At 38.0% G+C, this 23341-nt stretch overlaps 1 protein-coding gene across 3 annotated transcripts in view; it reads right to left on the reverse strand.

Annotated features, from left to right (window-relative positions):
• Positions 1 to 776: 776 nt before the first annotated feature.
• The window catches only part of LOC137630516 (uncharacterized), a 470796-nt gene continuing 448231 nt past the window's right edge, over positions 777 to 23341 (reverse strand). For all 3 annotated transcript variants that reach the window (XM_068362027.1, XM_068362025.1, XM_068362026.1), the window contains 6 exons: positions 20842 to 21033; positions 17974 to 18065; positions 17390 to 17565; positions 15822 to 15990; positions 5851 to 6001; positions 777 to 4132 (listed from right to left, as the gene is read on the reverse strand). In XM_068362027.1, the coding sequence (XP_068218128.1) occupies positions 2297 to 4132; positions 5851 to 6001; positions 15822 to 15990; positions 17390 to 17565; positions 17974 to 18065; positions 20842 to 21003 (2586 nt within the window). In that variant the 5' untranslated portion in view covers positions 21004 to 21033 and the 3' untranslated portion in view covers positions 777 to 2296. The remainder of the gene's footprint in view (positions 4133 to 5850; positions 6002 to 15821; positions 15991 to 17389; positions 17566 to 17973; positions 18066 to 20841; positions 21034 to 23341) is intronic.

The raw sequence follows: 23341 nt of genomic DNA on the forward strand, positions 1-23341 counted from the left end.
TGTACTTTAGAGGCTCTGTGCAAGCAAAACTATCTCTGGATTCTTTGTCTCCTCAGACACAGGACCAGTGTTGGGTGCAGAAGGGTCAATAACCTCCCGAGACTCCCTCTCCTTCCCTTTGGAGTATTCACACACCTAGGTAGATTCTCTGAAGCAAAAGGAACAGAAGATCGTTGTTCGAATTTCGATGGCAAGCTGCACCATGCTTCCTTTTCCTCTTCATGCCGATGAAGCACTTGTTCTCCGAGCAGAAGGAGGAAGATCATGGTTTTTCATGAGGAGGCCCACTACCTACACTCATCACAGCTGGAAGAGTACGAGCAGTCATGGCGCATGCCCACCTTTGGAGTTGCCATAAAATAAATGGCACAAACAATCTGTAAAGAGGAAAATAAAAAGCATTAAATAGCCTGCAACAAGGACACAGGGAAGTTCATCAGTACAGCACTGTGATCAAAGTCAAAGTGTTGTTCCACCTGTCGGGTGGGTGGGACCTACTCGCCACCTGTCAGTTAACTAACTTTACCTTGTTAAAAGTTTAACTGTCGCTCCAGCTTCGCTAAAGTCACACTCCTATTAAAGGATGACGATTCATATTCGAGTGGAAACAAAGAGGCCTTACTCAATGAACCAACTGTATGTATTGCTTCTGATATATCATCGTGCGATGGTTTCTTTCTGTAAAAATGGCAAGCCCGTAATAGAGGGGACATCATCTGATTAGTACAAGTGAGAATATAAAATTTTCCTTCTTCACAGGAAAGGAAAATCATATGAGCAATTCAATATATATTTAGCAATATCACACAAATGAAACTTGTCTTTACACATATGTATGAACTGGAAACCTGCATTATTGAAATTGTCATAAACCTCTGTACGAGACACTTTCATTGCCGAAGATTCAAAGAAGTTTTTACAAGATTTAAAAAAGATCATGTTGCTGCAATTAATGCAGAGAATCTTTGTTCATAATAAACAGGCTAAGAAGGTGCCAGTGCATAATGTCTCGAGTTTCTTTCTGATTTAATACATCACAATAGTGCTATATCATCATCCACAGGAGGCAGCAAAACTGTATCCAATAAATCACCCAAGTCAAAAAGCTCACAGTAGCTTGCACGCTAATTTTTATCAAGAACCCAGTATGCTGTTTTTCTTACTCTGCAAAGATGTTTAAACATTTAGAATATCAGTGACAATGGCAAAAACAAGAAAGTAATCATATTTCACAGAAAATCATAATAAACTCTGAAGTTAACTTCTATGACAGTATAAAAAAAAGTTTTTTTGGCATAAGAAATTACCGATTGGTTATTTTCACCAGTGGTGGAAGACTACTTTTTTGTGCAATAAAACCAAATACTGGGGTTTCCAACATATCATGATCACAGGACTAAATTTGAACAGAAAAAACTACTGCAATTAAAATTCTTTTCTTTGTACTCTGCTAGTGCTGAATACAGCACCAAAAGTTTGTCAAGTGTAAACTAAAAATTATTCATGATAAAATTTAAAAGATAAATATTTCACCAAAACTGTTACATCTCTAATTAAACTTATCTAATTATTTTGTAATTTTGTATCATGACATACAAAGAAAAACTTGTTTAGCTTAAAAACCATAACCTGAGAGCGTTTTGGCTCGATCATCCTTGAACATTCAAAGTCATTCTAGTATAAACATTATTGCACTTGCAACTGAATTGCCAAATCCTAAGGACACTTCCCAGTGTGCACTGATTCTTTCTCATCCCTGAAATATTCACAAGACTTTTATCAATAAATATGAACATACAAAAATTTGGACCTATTTTACTACACTTTTTGATATGAAAATACAATATATATTTAACACTTTCCAAACTCCATCTAAAAACAACATATATATTTATATCTTGTTTACACAAACTGACAATGCTAGTTCAACACTGTCCAGCTAAATGCCAACTGCTGCAACTCATTCACTTGAAATGTTTGGGTTATAGATTCTAAAACCCATGAAATCAGTAAATTATTTACAAAACTGTAAGTTTAGTTGCCTTAACATAATGCCATTCAAAATACTTGATGGCTTCAAAATCAATATAAAAAGCATCATTTTCACTCACATAAATTGTCTGTAACAAAAAAGGATTTTCTTTTATAAAGCTTTATCACATTTCTTGGCATATTTTGATACACCAGTAGTCTACTTTCACATTTCAGAGCTTTAATACTGACTAAGCAAACATTTCTTGGATATTTGCAACCACATATCAGGCTTTGTTTACTTAAACAATGGCACTGGAAATTTTCAAACTTCAGTACCATCTGGTCCTTCATCTTGGAAGACTCTACCACTTTCACCAACAAGAAGAGATGATTTCTTAGAATCCCCATTTGATGTCACTGACAAACGCTTGGCACTTGGCTTTGGTGGTGGTTTTGGTGGTACTTTCTTACCAGAGGACACCACAACAGCCGGACCAGGGTTTACATCACTCAAGTTTGCATCAGCCTTAGTACTTACGTTGTTATTGTGCGGTGAACCATTTATAGAAGATTCGTCTCTTGAATTAGCCGACGATTTTGAAGGTGCACTACTTTTGCTGTTAACTTGTGAATGTTTGCCAGCTGTTTTATATGCTGGAGAATTAGCATGTACAGTGCTAGCGTTGGACGGTGTAGGGGAACATTGGGATAATTGGATCTGAGAATGGTCATGATATGGAAGACTTAAACTCCCACTATTATCTAACAAATTTGGTGTTGAGCGAGGCAATGTGGAGCTATGATTTCGTGACTGAAAGTGACTTGGATTTTGGCTTGAACTTACAGGAGTATAGTATGTTGGAAGGGAAGGAGGGGAATTTGGAGACTGTGGGGTATGAGGTGTAAATGGTTCGGCTGCATGTAAGGTTGGGCGGGTGAGATCTGTGCGGGACGTGCCATCTGCAGTAGTCCGAGGTCCAAGCGTATCGTAGACTGGGTCGAAAAATACTTTGCCATCCTCTTGCGGTATCGCAATCGAGTCTTGTTCTGCACTTGTCTGGCCTGCCCAAGATGGTGATCGATGTCTCCGGGGTAGAGTTACATACCCAGGTCGTGGTTGTACCTGTGGAGCTACATATGCCACTGGGTACTGAGAATACTCAGCAGGGTGAACATAACTGTAACGCCACTCACCAGGGGTGGTAAACTGTGGAGCTACTAAGGAATGGTAAGATAACTGAGTTGGAGATACTGCACGGGGACGTGTCATGTCTAAGAGATCAGGATAATGGCCCATGTAGTCTGCAATGATGCTATGAGAAGGAGTTGCTGTACTTTCAAGAGGAAGAGTAGTATCCTGGGAAGGAATATCATCATCAACTTCTTCTTCCAGGGTGGGAAGATGCTTTTGACGGTGTAATGGTCCAACATCTGGATAGTCTACCTCGTCATAACTTGTGTGAGCTCCAGCTTCAGTATTTATTGTTGGCATTTCCACTTCAGTCTGTGGTAACTTACTGTAATTGCGAGGTGGTTTTTCTACAGGATTTACAATCATAACATTCTGATGTTCTATAAGACTTCCACTTGCACTTCCATTCACTTTGGTATGTGATTTGTGTTCTCTATGTTTCCTTTTCTTCAAGCAACAACATATTAGGGTTACAACAATAATAAGTACAATGACCCCTCCTGTGGCTATTGCAATAATTATATATAGATCCAGGGTTGATTTTGGGGAAATGGCTCCTGTTGTTGTTGGTGCTGCAGCAATTAGGGAAACATTTTGTTCAACTAATCCTGCTAGATTGTCTGCAACACAGGTATAAAAGGTTAAATCCTGATCAGCCACATTCGTTATGGTCAGCTGCGACCATCGTTCACCACCTTCTACGACTTCATTCAAAACATATCTTTGCTCAGGTTGAGAATAAGGTATGACTGACATATTTGTTAAGACTCTTCCATTTAAAACCCATTTGATGTTTGGTAAAGGATCACCTATTGCTCGACAGGTTAAAGAGGCATTCTGACCAGGAACAACAGGGACCTCTGTCTGGGATAATACTAATTCTGGTCGACAGGCTAATTCATTTTCTGCAATGGTTTCCAACTTTCGTCCAGAAACTCGCTCTGGGGAATGACATGTCACATGTTCCTGTAAAAACATCAATAGTATAATTGTCATGTAAAGTATTACAGTATGGGGAATACAGTCTATTGATATATTTACTGTACAGGGTTTACAATTTAAATATCCATTCAGAGAAAAAGCTTACCAAATTACAAATGAAATTAAAAACTCTAAAAATGATGTCAAACATGATTAATAAAAGATATATAATTAGATATATTGGCCCTGAAAAGAACAAAAGACAATATTGAAAGAAAGGGTGAAATAATAACTTTACATAATACAGGGAAGGATCAACTAAAAATATCATAGTTTGAAATTACAGCTACAATGATAGTACTGTATATGAAAAGTATATTACTGCAGCGTTATTGGGAGCATCCTGTGTTACTTTTCATGGATATACAGTACTTTGGGATATCAAAAATCTTGAATCTTTGGCAGTAATCTGCACCACAACTAAGCAATCACGTGAGAAAGTATCGTACTGATTCTGCCATAATTAACAAAGTTATTGTGGTTTTTTGTTCTAAAGGTATCGCATGGTAACATGATACCATGTTCTTGAACTCACAGTAATCTATGATAAGTACGTTATTCTTATAGAATTGGGAGAAATATCAGCATGGAAATAGTATGTTTGGCAGCTCAACACTTTCTCTCATTGTCTCAGTGAATACCAGAAACCACTAGTGAAAAGAATTGAAGAGCTTTTTGCTCTTGGTGTGGTCACTTTTTTCTTGTTATTTATAGTGATATCCTTATCATGCCTAAAAGCAAAAGAGCAGGAAGTGGCACCTCCTGATACCCTCACCTTCAGTGAGTAGCACTCCCACAGGATGTGGGTGGGGGAGGGACTTGGGCCATTTTAGCAGTAATTACTGTAGCACAAAAAGCTATATAGTAAGGAAATTTAGTTATTTTCAAGGCAATTGAGAGTACAGTTTCCAATTGTCATTGACAATAGAAATATAAGGGTGACATTTTGATGTTTCTTTGAATTCTTGTTGCAAAACTTTGAGGGCTGATATTTCGACATTATAGTCATTAACATTCAAAACTTTTCTCCATAATTACAAAGACATTTCAAATTGAAGGCCTCGTTGGAAAGAAAATTAAAAACGTCCTAATTTGGTCAGAGGAATTTAAATTTTAAGGTTAATTGAAATTATGTATAATTTTCAAATTTTAAAATAAAAAAGTTAAGGATAAAGAAAATCACTGAGTAATATTCCCACACTCCAATTAGATTACTCATGGCAATTAATAATTAATTCAATGCAGTATTTTGAGAATAAAAGATAACATTTTTTTAATAATTAGTTTTTTTATAAAAGAAATAATTTTTGTTTGATTTCAATAAAAGCTATACAGAATCACCAGAGTAACAATACAAATAACATACTGTATGTTAAAATTATGGCAGTCCAATGACATTTAATGATTTTGGCTTAAATAGCAGACAATCCCCTTAAATAAAGTTACAATACAAAAAAAAATTAATGCTGCTGTACATGAATTTTTTCATGATTATTACACACCTTCCCTCCATATCAAAATACTGTAACTGCATAATTTCAATTCTCAAAATTATGATTTACTGGCGATTCTTTTTCAGTAGACTTGATAATTAACACAACCTAAAATTACTAAGCACTTACACTATGCATCTGTAAGGCACTTTGAAAGCAAGTAAAAAATATATTTTTTCCCCCTCATAATACATACAGCATATGACTCACCTGCAAAAGAGACTTCTGTTTAACCCAACGAACAAGATTTTTTAGATGACAGTCGCATTCCCATGGGTTGTCATGCAACTCCAGCTCCAAGAGCCCCGTGTTGTTGAGAAATAAGTCTGGCTGCACTAGTTTCAAAAGATTACCAGACAACCTGTCTCAAATGAAAAATGTATTTTAGCAACCACAACAGGAGACAATAAAAACCGTAATATAGCCATACAAAATTTTACTCTGGTGTTCTTAATATCATTATCCGGACCCATGCTAACTACTCAATTTTCTATTCTGCTCTTATGATAAATTATGTCAATTACCTATAGTGGTTTTGTATAGAAATCTATGGTATATTTTTTTATTTTTTACATATTTTTTATCTTTTTAAATTTAAGCTTTTTCAAGCCAAAAATAAATATCTTTAACAATTTGTTTATATTGAAATGCGAAAAATATAAAATTTATCGATAAAGAGGACGTAGATTTACTGTACATATATTTATAAATCCACGATGTACTAAGGGAGCGATAGGTGAGCCGCAATGTGAAGAGGGAGAATGTTATACTGTATTATAAAGAAATAAATTTTTAATGGTAATTTACTGCTGTATGCTACCAATTCACTATAATGTCTCTTAAATTCCACTAGATAGTTGCAAGACTATTTCCATCATATACTAACTGTACAAATCAATGCACATACAGAATAGACGAGGATAAGATTAAATTATTTTTTATCTTGGCAAGGATAAAAAAGAAAAACAATAGCTACCCACAGCTGAAAAACATCAGTACTCAAAACTAGTTAAATGTGATGCTTTAAAAGATCAGTTCATGTCTCGTATACTATTATTTCTAGCATAAGCAACAAATCCATCATGAAAAAGTTGAGTAAAGATTTTATTATATGAGCTTAGAACTCAACTTTTGAGCATCTTTAATAGGATTCTAAAAATTACATATGGCCTATAATGGTTGCATTTAAAAATAACAATCCATATGAAAAGCCATATCAATGAAGATTTATTATTACTAGCGGAGCTATAACCTTAATAGGAAAAGCAGGATGCTCCAACAGGGAAAATAGCTCAGTGAGGAAAGGAGATATGAAAGCAAAAATTGTGCCCAAGTGTATCCTCAAGCAATAGAACTCTTCTAACCTTAGGCAGTGGAAGACCAGGGTACAGAGGCTGTGTCACTACCCAAGACTAGAGAGAGCACTGGTAGTGCCCTTCTAGAAGAGTTTCTTACTACCCTTACCAAGTAGAAAGCAGCCACTGAACAATTACAGTGCAGTAGTTAACCCCTTGAGTGAAGAAGGATTTTTGGGTTATCTTAGTGTTGTTAGGGGAAAGTGAAGAATGTGTAAAGAATATGCTAGATTATTTGGTGTAAGTGTGGGCAAAGGGAAAATGAGCCGTAACTAGAGAGAGATACAATGTAGTACTGTACTGTCTGGCCAGTCACAAAACCCAATAAAGCCGGCCATACACGCAGAGGACTGGCCGTACCGTTTGTCCCGCTGGACTGGACCAGCACTCTTGTCCAGTGAAAAATACCCACACGCTACGGACTTGCCTGTTAATTTCAAGAGGACTACATAGTTACATTTTTGGTACTTATGTACTTTAATACATTACGGGGTATCAAGTACAATTGGTACAACTAATTTTGAAAATGCCCAAATTTGGTACAGTACTTTAAACTTTATTTTTTTACTTAATATAAATCTATGCAATCTGGCTTGAAATAATATGAAGGAACATGATTATAGCATAAAAGAAAAAGGTTAAACACTAAAACTAATAATGAAATAATTATCATTCTCTATCGAGTGGACAAAATATTGTTCTGGTTTATCAATTCAAATTGACTAAACTCGGAAATAAAGTTAAATTACTATTTTTACAAAAAATTCAGACAATATTATTATTACTATTAGCTAAGCTATATAATCCTAGCTGGAAAAGCAAGATGCTTTGAGCCACGGAGCTCCAACAAGGAAAAGTAGCCCAGTGAGGAAAGGAAATAATGAAATAAAAAAACTAAAAGAGAAGTACAGTATTGAACAATTAAAATGACTTTTATAGAACAGTAATAACATAAAAGTAGATAAATCCCGTGCTTGTTTACATGGACAAAATCATCGATAGAGAAGAGAGCAAATGATTACATTTTAATAGTATTTATAAAACATGTTATTTTGATAATAAAATAAATTTTTGAATATACTTACCCGGTGATTATAATAGCTGCAACTCTGTTGCTCGACAGAAAACTCTAAGGTAAAATTCGCCATCGATCGCTACACAGGTTGCGGGTGTGCCCAACAGCGCCATCTGTCGTCCAGATACCCAGTACTCAATGTAAACAAAGAACTCAATTTTCTCCTCGTCCCACTGGGAGGAAGGGAGGGTCCTTTAATTTATAATCACTGGGTAAGTATATTCAAAAATTTATTTTATTATCAAAATAACATTTTTCAATATTTAACTTAGCTGGTGATTATAATAGCTGATTCACACCCAGGGGGGTGGGTAGAGACCAGCAAGATATGTTTACATTATTATGAGCTAAGAATTTTTATTTCATTTTAGAAGTTCTCAAAATAACAAAAACAAAATAAATAGGTACCTGGTAAGGAAGTCGACTTGAACAATTACTCTGCCTTTTTAAGTACGTCTTCCTTACGGAGCCTCGCGATCCTCTTAGGATGCTGATCGATCCCTAGGATCTGAAGTATCAAGGGTTGCAACCCATACAACAGGACCTCATCAAAACCCCTAATCTAGGCGCTTCTCAAGAAATGACTTTGACCACCCGCCAAATCAACCAGGATGCGAAAGGCTTCTTAGCCTTCCGGACAACCCAAAAACAACAATAAAAACATTTCAAGAGAAAGATTAAAAAGGTTATGGAATTAGGGAATTGTAGTGGTTGAGCCCTCACCCACTACTGCACTCGCTGCTACGAATGGTCCCAGAGTGTAGCAGTCCTCGTAAAGAGACTGGACATCTTTAAGATAAAAAGACGCGAACACTGACTTGCTTCTCCAATAGGTTGCGTCCATTATACTTCGCAGAGATCTATTTTGTTTAAAGGCCACGGAAGTTGCGACAGCTCTAACTTCGTGTGTCCTTACCTTCAGCAAAGCTTGGTCTTCCTCACTCAGATGGGAATGAGCTTCTCGTATTAACAGTCTGATAAAATAGGATAAAGCATTCTTTGACATAGGCAAAGATGGTTTCTTAACTGAACACCATAAAGCTTCAGACAGGCCTCGTAAAGGTTTAGTTCGTTTTAAATAGAACTTAAGAGCTCTCACAGGGCATAAGACTTTTTCTAGTTCATTTCCAACCATATTCGATAAGCTTGGAATATCGAACGATTTCGGCCAAGGTCGAGAAGGCAGCTCGTTTTTGGCTAGAAAACCAAGTTGTAGAAGACATGTAGCCATTTCAGATGAAAATCCGATGCTCTTGCTGAAGGCATGAATCTCACTTACTCTTTTAGCTGTGGCTAAGCATACCAGGAAAAGTGTCTTTAAGGTGAGATCTTTTAGGGAGGCTGATTGTAGCGGCTCGAACCTGTCTGACATGAGGAATCTTAGTACCACGTCTAAATTCCAACCAGGTGTAACCAAACGACGCTCCTTCGTGGTCTCAAAAGACTTAAGGAGGTCCTGTAGATCTTTATTGTTGGACAGATCTAAGCCTCTGTGACGGAAGACTGATGCCAACATGCTTCTGTAACCCTTGATAGTGGGAGCTGAAAGAGATCGTTCTTTCCTCAGGTATAAGAGGAAGTCAGCTATTTGGGTTACAGAGGTACTGGTCGAGGATACAGATACTGACTTGCACCAGTTTCGGAAGATTTCCCACTTCGATTGGTAGACTCTAAGGGTGGATGTTCTCCTTGCTCTAGCAATCGCTCTGGCTGCCTCCTTCGAAAAGCCTCTAGCTCTCGAGAGTCTTTCGATAGTCTGAAGGCAGTCAGACGAAGAGCGTGGAGGCCTTGGTGTACCTTCTTTACGTGTGGCTGACGTAGAAGGTCCACCCTTAGAGGAAGAGTTCTGGGAACGTCTACTAGCCATCGAAGTACCTCAGTGAACCATTCTCTCACGGGCCAGAGGGGAGCAACTAGCGTCAACCTTGTCCCTTCGTGAGAGGCGAACTTCTGCAGTACCTTGTTGACAATCTTGAACGGAGGGAATGCATATAGGTCTAGATGTGACCAATCTAGGAGAAAGGCATCTATATGAACTGCTGCTGGATCCGGGATTGGTGAGCAATATATTGGGAGCCTCTTGGTCATCGAGGTTGCGAAGAGATCTATGGTTGGCTGGCCCCAGGTGGCCCAAAGTCTCTTGCATACATCCTTGTGGAGGGTCCATTCTGTTGGAATGATTTGTCCCTTCCGACTGAGACAATCTGCCATGACATTCAAGTTGCCTTGGATGAACCTCGTTACTAGCGAAATGTTTAGACCTTTTGACCAGGTGAGGAGGTCCCTTGCGAGCTCGTACAACGTCAGTGAGTGGGTCCCTCCTTGCTTGGAGATGTACGCCAAAGCCGTGGTGTTGTCCGAGTTCACCTCCACCACTTTGCCTTGAAGGAGAGACTTGAAGCTTTTCAAGGCCAGATGTACTGCCAGTAGCTCCTTGCAGTTGATATGCATTGTCCTTTGACTCGAGTTCCATATTCCCGAGCATTCCCGACCGTCTAATGTCGCGCCCCAGCCTACGTCCGATGCGTCCAAGAAGAGAACGTGGTTGGGAGTCTGAACAGCCAGGGGCAGACCCTCTCTGAGGCTGATACTGTCCTTCCACCATGTAAGGCAAGACTTCATCTTCTCGGAAACGGGGATCGAGACCGCTTCTAGCGTCTTGTCCTTTTTCCAGTGAAATGCTAGGTGATATTGAAGAGGACGGAGGTGTAGTCTTCCTAATGACACGAACTGTTCCAGGGATGATAGCGTCCCTATCAGACTCATCCACTTCCTGACTGAACATCGTTCCTTCTTCAGCATGTTCTGGATGCATAACTGGGCTTGGCTTGTTCTGGGGGCCGACGGAAAAGCCCGAAAAGCTAGACTGTGAATCTCCATCCCTAAATATACAATAGCTTGGGATGGGACCACTTGTGACTTTTCCATATTGACAAGGAGACCCAATTCCTTGGTCAGATCTAGAGTCCACTTTAGATCCTTCAGACAGCGACGACTGGAAGAAGCTCTGAGAAGCCAGTCGTCCAAATAGAGGGAGGCTCGGATGTCCGCTAAATGAAGGAATTTGGCTACATTCCTCATCAGCCTCGTAAACACAAGAGGAGCTGTCCTTAGGCCAAAGCACAGGGCTTGAAACTGGTAGACAACCTTTTCGAAAACGAATCTTAGAAAAGGTTGGGAGTCCGGGTGGATGGGGACGTGGAAGTAGGCGTCCCTTAGGTCTAACGAGACCATCCAGTCTTCCCTTCTGACCGCTGCTAGAACCGACTTTGTGGTCTCCATGGAGAACGTCTGCTTTGTGACAAAGACATTCAGCGCACTGACGTCTAGCACCGGCCTCCACCAAGAAGAGACGGTTGTAGAATCCCGGGGTTTGATGGTCCAGGACTTTGACTACCGCTCCCTTCTCTAGTAAGAGAGACACTTCCTGTTTCAATGCTCGTCTCTTGTCTTCTTCTCTGTACCTGGGGGAGAGATCGATGGGAGACGTTGCTAGAGGGGGTTTTCGTACAAACGGGATCTTGTACCCCTCTCTGAGCAACTTCACAGATTGTGCATCTGCGCCTCTCTTTTCCCAGGTCTGCCAGAAGTTCTTGAGTCTGGCTCCCACTGCTGTCTGAAGAAGCTGGCAGTCAGACTCTGCCCTTAAAGGACTTGGTTCCTTTCTTCTTTCCACGTCTCCCTTCGGCACAAGCACCTCCTCTGCTGGAGGCTCTGCCACGAAAGGGCGGAATAAAACGGGACGCTGGAGTGTCCATCCTTGGTCTAGCTGACAAGGTAGGCAAAGGGGTGGCTTTGCGAGCAGAGGACGCAACAAGATCGTGAGTATCCTTCTGTATCAAAGAAGCGGCAATCTCCTTAATCAGGTCCTCTGGAAAAAGGCACTTGGAAAGAGGAGCAAACAGAAGTTCGGATCTCTGGCATGGTGTAACTCCAGCTGAAAGGAATGAGCATAGGTTTTCACGCTTTCTCCAGGACTCCGGACACGAAAGATGCAGCAAGCTCATTAGACCCATCACGTACGGCCTTGTCCATGCAGGACATAATGAGCAAGGAAGTCTCCTTCTCCATCGGAGAGATCTTTCTACTAAGAGCTCCTAGACACCAGTCTAGGAAGTTAAAAACCTCGAAGGCTCTATAGATACCTTTCAAAAGGAGGTCCAGGTCCGAAGATGACCAACCTATTTTTGAGCGTCTCATGGCTAGGCGGCGGGGAGAGTCTACAAGACTTGAGAAGTCGCCCTGGGCAGAGGCAGGAACTCCCAAGCCGAGAACTTCTCCCGTGGCATACCAGACGCTCGATCTAGAAGAGAGTCTAGCAGGGGGAAACGTAAAAGCTGTCTTCCCTAAACTCTTTTTGGACTGCAGCCATTCTCCTATCACCCGCAAAGCTCTCTTGGACGAGCGTGCGAGGACAAGTCTAGTAAAGGCAGGGGTGGTTGACGGCATGCCTAACACAAACTCTGACGGAGGAGAACGCGGAGCCACAGACACAAACTGGTCCGGAAACATCTCTTTGAACAGGGCCAAAACTTTCCTAAAGTCCAAAGAGGGTTGCGTAGACTTAGGCTCGTCCAGTTCTGAATGCGGTTCATCTACGTGTGCAGCACCATCATCATTAGAAAGTCCCTCATCCGAGTATTGATGAGGAAGCGGCAACGGAGTGGGTAACGGCTGGATAGCTGAGTCCGGTCGCACGGGTGCATGCGTGACTGAGCCGGACGCACTGTCATGGAACTGTTGCCCAGTCTGTGAGCTGGCAACAACCATAGCAGCGCGAGGACGCACAGCGTCTACTCCAGACTGTCTAGACTGATGTGGGTGCGCAGTGGCAACCACACTGGGTTGCGGAGGTTGACGCACCGCGTCAAAACAAAACAACTCTGACGGTTGTTGAACCTCACGGACGTCAACGGATACCTCCGTGCGTCGCTGAACGTCAACATGCGGCTGGCAGATCACACTGGAACGCATGGGTGGCGGAACTCTCTCAACTGGAGTGCGTGAGAAGGTTACCTCAGCGTCCCCAGGACGCACAACCGATCGTGTGGGTGGTTGTAGGCAAGGAGCTGCACTAGCTACTGGTGCGGCAGCAACCTTCTCCGCCCGAAAGTCCTGCATAAGCGACGTTAGTTGTGACTGCATGTCTTGCAGTAAAGACCACTTAGGGTCTACAGGAGCAGGTGCGGCGACAGACGGTGTAACTGTCTGAAGCGGTACCGCTTTGCCTCTCTTAGGAGGTGAGCAGTCATCGGATGACTGCAGTGAGTTCGAACTGACCCAGTGGCTACAGCTGGGCCGTTGGACTTGCGCGGAAGGGACCGACTTGCGCTTTAACGGTCGTGAGACCTTGGTCCAAGGTTTCTTGCGAGAAACCCCTTCCGAAGACGAGGTATAAATGGGCTCTCTTGTCTTTGTTAGGCAGGGGCGATCTTGGGTAGATACGCCCGATACCACGGAGGGAACGTCTGTTCGCTGATTAAAGCCTCTCGAACCCATTTGTCGTACGACATTGCTTCTCCCCTGGACTTGGGAGCTTGCAAGAGGTCCCGGACTAGGAGGACGACAGGCACGAACAGACGAACCCTCAAGCGCAACACTATCCACAACACTATCACTCACTTTAACACTTCCCACTGCACTTTTACACTTCAGCTCCTTCACATCCGCCATAAGCTGATTACGGTCACTAGCCAGGGACTCAACTCTCTCACCCAGAGCTTGGATGGCACGCATCATATCAGCCATCGAAGGTTCCTGAGTGCCAGAAGGGGGATTAGGAGCAACCACTACAGGGGAAGGAATAGGTTGTGGGGCATGAGGAGAGGAAATGTCAATAGAACGAGAGGAACTTCTCCTAACTCTATCTCTCTCTAGCCTACGTGTATATTTTTGGAATTCGATAAAATCGAATTCCGAAAGCCCAACGCACTCCTCACATCGATCTTCCAATTGACAGGTTTTATCCCGACAATTGGAACAAACAGTGTGAGGGTCGATAGAGGCCTTCGGAAGACGCCTTGAACAGTCCCTAGCATTGCACTTCCTAAATTTTGGGACTTGTGAAGGGTCATCCATTTTGAATTGGTCAAAGGGGAATTCAAAAACTATTAAAAAGTCATCAACAAAGAATCCGTAATCAAAAAGAGTTCAAGGAATTGTGAAGAGAAAGCCTGCACAGCGAAAGCTCAAAACTAGAATAGTGTACTTCACCAATTAGTTGTGAAAACAAATCCAGTTTAGCAACAGCGAATAAGCACGTCTTGTCGGGAGCATGACAGAGAGAAAATTGAGTTCTTTGTTTACATTGAGTACTGGGTATCTGGACGACAGATGGCGCTGTTGGGCACACCCGCAACCTGTGTAGCGATCGCTGGCGAATTTTACCTTAGAGTTTTCTGTAGAGCAACAGAGTTGCAGCTATTATAATCACCGGCTAAGTTAAATATTGAAAAATGATGTTTGACTTTGTGGGTTGCATCTCGCAAGATAGGTCGTATTAAAAGCTTCATTAATCTTACACCTCCAAATTTCGCTACTATATCTTCGTCCCACCACCTGTACAGGATTATTACCTTCATTAATCTTTTGACTTTACAGTAGGAGACAACATAGTTTGGATAACAGTCTTCTATAACAATAATAAAACAAATATTGTTTCAATACAGTAATGAATCATGAAGATTGTTAGATGCAATTAGTTTATCATTATGGACAAAGTATGGTCATATAATAGCACTATGTATCAAAAAAGAAGAGTCAACCCAGTTGTCATGATAGTTCGTCCCTACACCTGCAAGAGACTGGCCTGTCTAGTTCAAAATGCTGAAAGGATGAGAAGACAGGTTAGTCTTGCCGGGTTTGTCCTCTTTAACCCCCTTACTCATTAAGAATTGCTCGGTTCGTGTCAATTGCGGTCAAATCAGAGCACCAGTCCTCTACGTGCATGGCCTGCTTAACTCTCACGCTGTAGTACCTCAACGGGTAGCTTGTGCTTTGGCCAACCTACTACCTACATCAATCTTGAACCCGTGTCATGCCAAAGATGCATGGCAATCTTAATCAATCAGAATATCAACTACCAATATCACAGCAACTACGATGTCACAGATTTCCCATAACATGTTTGGATTAGTGGGAGTGAAATTTCCACAGTTTTATCTATTGCATTTACTGCCAAAATTCCCTTCTGCTTGTGGACACAGATAAATCTATCCCCCATCCCTTCACTTCCTGGCCTTTCTTTGCTACATTACTTACTACAGTACTTTTATCCACCACCTGGACACACATTTACTCAAATTTCATCCATCTGAAGATACAAGCTCCTAACTGCACTTGGAAGCATTATACAATCACAAATTATCTTCAAAATGTTAATTATTTTTTAAAGTGATTCATGCATTTGATTCACAGAGTAATAAGTGCCTTATACCAGTTGTCTAGCTTTATCTATGTTTGTCATTGTCTCGCCCTTCCAAACTAACATGGTATTCCACCCTTTTCCTATTTGCTCCTTTTATTCACATCTATTATTCTCTTTTCAGAGCTCAGACTCTTCATTTCAAAATCCCCTTATTCTAAAACACACATATCTCATTCCAACATTACATTTATTTCTGACTCTTCCAAGATTTCAGAAGAATGTCACAGTGCAGTCTTCTTTAATATACTTTCCTATTCAACTCAATCTACCGATAACACTAAACATTATAAATTTCTTAAAAAAAAAAAAAAAAAAAAAAACTCACCGCAATGAATTCAAAAGATGCAAGTTTAAGAAAGCGTAGTTATGGATGTAAGAGATTTTATTGTCCGTAAAAACCAACTTCCGCAAATGGGGAAGCTCTGGAAATTGCACTCCCTCAAGACGTCGCAGCTGATTAGAGCTTAGGTCTAATACACGAAGCTTCTCCATACCTGTAAATAAAAATAAAGAAATACTAACATATGGCTTCCCACAAAATTCAAATATTCCCAATCCTCTCATTATTAATTCTACGCTGAAAGAACATTATCAGTTTTCTGAGAAAATACACATGAACATAAATTACATATGAGCTTATTACCTATGAAAAATACATAAAAATATGGTGCTTATTATTATTATTACAAACTAAGCTACAACCCTAGTTGGAAAAGCGAGATACAGTAGTATAAATCCAGGGGCTTATATCTTGGTGCAAAGATATTTTATCAATAAGACAGCCAAGGACCTTTAATACCATATATTATGACATGATAAGAGGTAACCCTACCAAAGAAATAGAAGTGTGAAGCTAATGAGACCGTCAAAAGTTGGGTCTGTTTAGCCCTATACCTAGTGATCAGTTGAATAAATGAAACCAAGTTTCTTCTGTTTAAAGATAATGGAATAGTATAGCCATAAATTTCTAGTCAATAGGATAAATGCAAAGTTGCCAAACATATATAAAACTAATTATTAAAATCTGTACTAAAATGTAATTAACAAACAATAATAAGGATTTGGCATGCTAAGAATTCTAGAAGTGAATTTATGGTTTATGCCTGTCCCTGGTTTTACTTTACAATTATTAAAAGTTGTGTCCAGGTTTACATGCATCTGCGATAATTTTCAATTTTTATTCTTCATTTGTTTTCCCATTTTCTTCTCCACTACATACATGTAAGCCATGTTGGAGTTTATGAACAGATTGTTAAGATAACTCTCTCTTGTGCAAGTAAAGTGTTGCAGTCAAATGCAAATTGAATAAAAAAAAAAGGTTAAAGCTGTTGAGATAAACAGATTGAGGCATATCAGGATCAAACAAAGAAAATTAAAGGTTAGTATAGGTGAAAAAGATTGTAAAATCAAAGTGTTAGGAAGGAGATGATAGAAAGACCTAGCATCCGTTGGATAGATGGTACAAAAGTACATTTTGAAAAAATATGGAGGATTCATATAAGATTTGAATGAGAGAGCATTTGTAAGTGGGGAAGGGTTTCGACCCAATGACCTTTCTGTACAGTAGGCTATATGACTTGGGTATTTTAAGAAATATTTAGCATTGGGGACTTCATCCATAATTCAGTTGTTAAAGGTATAAATGTAGCCGTAACCATAGCATAGTAACGTCTATTTCTATAATCCAACCACTTAACAGAAAGATTTGATGACAAGACAGATTGATTACTATTCATGTCATAGCAACCAATTTTTCTTTGTGACATTATATTAGTTTTTGACGATTAGACTTTCATTTTCCTTTTTATTACCTCTAGGAATTATCTGTTATCTGGCTAATTTACAGGTAGAAATATCTTAAAAAAATAAGTATGATAAATTTCATGTGCTTGCCTGTAAATGTCTTAGGATGAAGTTTTTCTATTCGGTTATTTTTCAAGTCAAGTTCAATCAGTATCTTCAGGTCTCTAAATGCATCCTTGTCAACAGTGCGAATCTCATTCTCTGCCAAGTAAAGTTTCTGAAGATTTACCAAACCGGAATTTTTGAATGCATCTTTCTCCAGGTACCTGTAATGATAATAAAATATTAACTTTTGTTTCAACATAATTTTAATCAGTAAAGTTGTCTTACATATCTTCAGGCTTTCTAATCACAGTTTAGAAGGTAAAGACAAATTGTTCATAACTTGGGTGCACCTTCTTCAAAGTCAGCTAAGAAAAGGATTTAATTTTGTACGGTACTGCTCCTTTGATGACATTTTTCTTATACACCTCATTTTGAGACACTTACTGAAATAAAAGCCTTAAAATACCAAAAATATTGAAAATATTTTTATAACAAGAAGAAAAATGAGGTACAGTATTATAGTGCAGTACAATGATAACACCCACGTTTTAGAAAAAAAGGTTTTCAAAAGGAATAATTTACAAAATAACGACTAAAATATTCAAGGACCAAAAATACAGTGTACTTACTCTATTCGATTATTTGCAAGATTAAGCTCTTGAATTTCAGGGCTTAATGTGGTAGGTACAGTTGAGAATCCAGCATTTCTGCAGTCAGCCAGCTGTGAAATTGAAATAAATATATAAATGGAACTGATGTACATTCATTAAAAGGCATTAGTTATTGTCCTGTTTCATGATTATATAAAAAAAAAATATTACTTTGGAGGCTAAGAGAAAATACAGACCTGGCCAGAGTTCAGATTCAGAAAATTTTTTCTGGATTGTGGATTCTCAATGTTGACGTTCGCTCTTGATTAAATTTAGACATCTATATAGATACTGACATTTGGTTGCGTGAGATATCAGTCAATTATCAAGTTTAAAAAATGTTGGGCTAATTCGAAAATGAGAGCAAATTAATCTAATAGTGCTCTCTTCAATTTAAATAATACTACATTAGTGTTAGACCCCTTTCAATTTGTCATCTGATTTTTTTCTATATTTACCATTTATGGTATTTCAGTTGATGCCTTATAGAGGTGTTAAACAACAGCATACTTGTAAATGATTACTTTCTTTACTTTCTTAGTATTTAACAGATCTGGCTGTTTTATCAGAATTTTTATTTCCCTTTATGACTACATGTAAAAGCTACTAAGAATGCTTACCAGTATAAAAATAGATCTCTTCACAACTATCAGTGGTACACCAAAGCAATTCAGACAAAGTGTAGAGCAATAAATAGCATACCAAGATATATATGTATATATATATATATATATATATATATATATATATATATATATATATATATATATATATATATATGTATATATATACATATATATATATATATATATATATATATATATATATATATATATATATATATGTATATATATACATACATATATATATATATATATATATATATATATATATATATATATATATATATATATATATATATATATGTATATATATACATATATATATATATATATATATATATATATATATATACGCACACATATACATACATCACACACACACACACACACACAATTAAATTAACAGCCCACGAAACCAGAGAGGTATCTTTTATGAGTCAAAAGAGACATTTATATTTTTAGTAAATTAAAAAAGGTCAACTTCATACACATATCAACACCATATATGGTTATGCTTGCAACTGTATGATAGGTTGCTTTTTTTTAACCCCTTTTTTTAACTCTATCTTGATCAATGAGATAACAACAAATGGAGGAAAAAATGAGATATATGTCTGTCATTATAGCCAGGGATATGCAAGATTTCATACTAATGAATGTTAGCCTACAGGAACAGTGCAAAATGAGAGATAAAGAGAGTGATTGGGACAACAGGAAAATGAATAAATATATTGGGGGGGAGTGCTAAAGTACGGGAATATTGCATTTGAATAAGTAGAGTTGACAAAGAAAAGCAATCATAAATGAGGATTGATTCAATACCATATGGACAAGAATTCCCACCAACAAGTTATGATGAAGTAGACAGCAAACTTTAATATTCAAGGAAATCATCTTGAGAAGTTCATAAAGTTCAGCACCTCTTGAACCGAGCACGGAACTACATACATTATTATTATTATTATTATTATTACTTGCTAGGCTATAACCCTATTTGGAAAAGCAGGATGCTATAAGCCCAGGGGCTACAACAGAGAAAATAGCCCAGTGAGGAAAGGAAACTTTAGGAAAAATAAAATATTTCAAAAAGAGTAACATTAAATTAAATATCTCCTATATAAACTATAAAACAAGAGAAAGAGAATAAGATAGAATAGTGTGCCCGAGGATAGCCTCAAGCAAGAGAACTCTAACCCAAGTGAGTGGAAGACTATGGTACAGAGGCTATGGCATTACCCAAGACTAGAGAACAATGGTTAGATTTTTGAGTGTCCTTCTAGAAGAGCTGCTTACCATAGCTAAAGAGTCTCTTCTACCCTACCAAGAAGGAAGTGGCCACTGAACAATTACAGTGCAGTAGTTAACCCCTCGGATTTAGAAGAATTGTTTGCTGATCTCAATGTTGTCAGGTGTATGAAGACAGTGGAGAATATGTAATAAATAGGCCAGACTATTCAGAGTGTGTGTGTGTGTGTGTGTGTGTAGGCAAAGGGAAAATGAACCGTAACCAGAGATAAGGATCCAATGTAGTACAGTCTGGCCAGTCAAAAGGCCTCATAACTCTAGCGGTAGTATAGAGCAAAAGGGAAGTTAATCCCGAGGCTTTATTGAATGTGTGGGAGAAGGGATGGAGGATGAAAGAAATTCGAAAGGAATAAGATGAAAAGACATTTGTGTACATGGGAAGGTAGGCTACTGACTGGCATCTTTGGCAGATATATAGGATATGCGTGGGCAACCACAGGGGTTGGATGAAAGGAAAACTTGAGAAAAACTCCAACATGAAAGAGAATAGGACAAAAGATAAGGGTACAGTTATAATATGATAGAACGCAACACTATCTAAATTTAAGTTTTTCTTTTTGGGATGCTAGAACACGGGATTTTAACTTAAGAATCAAATACGCATAACAAAATTCAATGCCACAAATTACAGGAATCAATGCACTGTATTCAGGAGCCATTAATTCAACTGGCAAGTATCACTACTGAAAATGAGAAAATGGAATCATTTTACACACACACATATATATACTGTATGTATATATATATATATATATATATATATATATATATATATATATATATATATATATATATATATATATATATATATATATATATATATATATATATATATATATATGCAAATTTTCAATGTGATTGCTTCATACAAATATACTAAAATAAATGACAAGAGTCATCAGCCTCGTGCAAGCCTCACCTTCCTGTTGCTGACGTAAGTACATTTGCATCTTTTGGGGCAATCCTGGTCCCAGTCTGCGAGGGCAGGTGCGATCCAGAGGGCGGATGCCATCCCCGCCAACACCATCAGCCTTAGCCACACGGCGTCATCCATGGCCGTCCTCCTCCTCCTCGCCGCCATCTGTCACCGCGTGCAGTAAACTGCCATCCCCTGCAAGATCACGAGACGGGTTAAACTCCATACAACTAAATATCGGCTAATATCCTTGAAGTAAAATGTGACACTCACTCTCTCTCTCTCTCTCTCTCTCTCTCTCTCTCTCTCTCTCTCTCTCTCTCTCTCTCTCTCTCTCTCTCTCTCTCTCTCTCTCTCTCTCTCTTTATTGAAACAAACAAAAAAAATCTTGCTCTGCCTGGAAATGTTAAAATAATGCGAAAACATTAATTTCTGAAAAACCCTTTGACTTTTACCATGTGCCCACGGAAGCAAGTTCAAAAATATTTAATTCCATGATTGACTGATTGATTATCAGTTATCTGGCATCCTGACATCTAAGGTCATTGACGCACATCTATTAGTAAAAATCAAGCTTAAATATTACTCGATTTCATTAGTTTAGGATTGTTTTTTTTTTCTTACTCTTGTCTCATATATAACAAAACCTTCCCTCTGGTCGGGTAGTGTTAAAAAGCAGTAAAGTTTTTATAAATCTCTTATTTCAATGGATAATAACCATTAATTTAGTTCTAGCAAACCCATTTACTTTTACAAAATTGACGCTTCCAACAAAAATGGTTTCTTCTACAAAAGCCTTTGATTTCTGCTTGACGTAGTGAGATCTTCGCATGTGAAACGCTCCACACACAAAACTAACCCTAAGTCTCTGAATCTTTTTTTTTTTCCTCCCGAAGACGTGATAAGACTGTATCTCGCCTAAACAGCACCGCGAGATTTCCTCCAAAAAGAACTTTTATTTCCTCTGAGGTTTGGTCTTTTGTAGAGCAGTAATGAAAGTAACTTTAAAGAATGCCGAACGACAAAGCAATAGACCGCCTGGGTATTCCACGAACCTCTAAACGGCCCAAAGTTAAAACGATTCTTTCTCAATTTTCCCATTTTGTATGGAAGCATACCCCCCCTCTCCTCTCTCTCTCTCTCTCTCTCTCTCTCTCTCTCCTCTCTCTCTCTCTCTCTCTCTCTCTCTCTCTCTCTCTCTGTATGGAAGATATCACACTTTTCCTATATCTTCTTACGCACATGTAATGTACCATAAAAATGATATATACATATACAAATGTCTGTTGTAAGGCATCTTTCATGTGCATAAACATTATAAAACATAATTAAACTATTGTAAAATATATTAAAAAAGAAAACGTAACATAGTTTGGACTAACCCGTTTCAAAACTCGCCTAATCTAATTTATTAGAAGTAGCAACAAAGGGGAAATAGCGCCCAAGAAATATGATCAAACAGGAACAAGATACTGTAGCAGCACTACTTTCAAATGGCGTATTAACTTTACGTATCTCTAATGCTTCTTAGGGCAACGTACATCTAACAGTATTTGCAATATCGTCACCCTCATAAACTAACTGCCTAGGTCATTTTCCTCCACTTGTTGGGAAATAACAAAAAAAAAAAAAAAAAAAAAAAACTTCTCATTTCCTAATTCTTTATATTATTGTGTTGAGGTTCAATTCACAAATTCTTAATAGAAGAATTTGTGAATTGAAGCTCAACACAATGATATAATATCCGTTATGAATTTGTAGACAATTCATATATAAACCCCCTCGACGCTTCAAAATCACTGGTGCATACAGACGTCCAAAGAAAACGGAAATGATAACAATTGGGTCCCACGAAAATGGAAAAAATGAAAACTGGATGATGTCCAATAAACTTCCCTGGCCGTTGGATATTACCTTCCTACTGCAATATTCCGAACACCAGCATATCAGAATATTGGAAAAACAAATCAAAGTCATTTAACAATACTGTCGTCCATCTACACACATCCTGGCTACTCGAAGTTGAACTCTGTGGTGCCCAGGGGTTTATTTCTTCAATCTCCCAACGCAGTTATTAACATCCTTCCGGACGAGTCATGATAATTTTTGAAATACACGTAGTATGTTATCTTCTACGCACATTATATATATATATATATATATATATATATATATATATATATATATATATATATATAATATATATATATATATATATATATATATATATATATATATATATATATAGATATATATATAGATATATATATATATATATATAGATATATATTATATATATAGATATATATATATATATATATATATATATATATATATATATATATATATATATATATATATATATATATATATATATAGATATAATATATATAGATATATATATATAGTATATATATATATATATATATATATAGATATATATATATATATATATATAGATATATATATATATAGATATATATATATATATATATATATATAT

Source organism: Palaemon carinicauda, chromosome 38 (assembly GCF_036898095.1).
Source record: "Palaemon carinicauda isolate YSFRI2023 chromosome 38, ASM3689809v2, whole genome shotgun sequence".
NCBI lineage: Eukaryota > Metazoa > Arthropoda > Malacostraca > Decapoda > Palaemonidae > Palaemon > Palaemon carinicauda.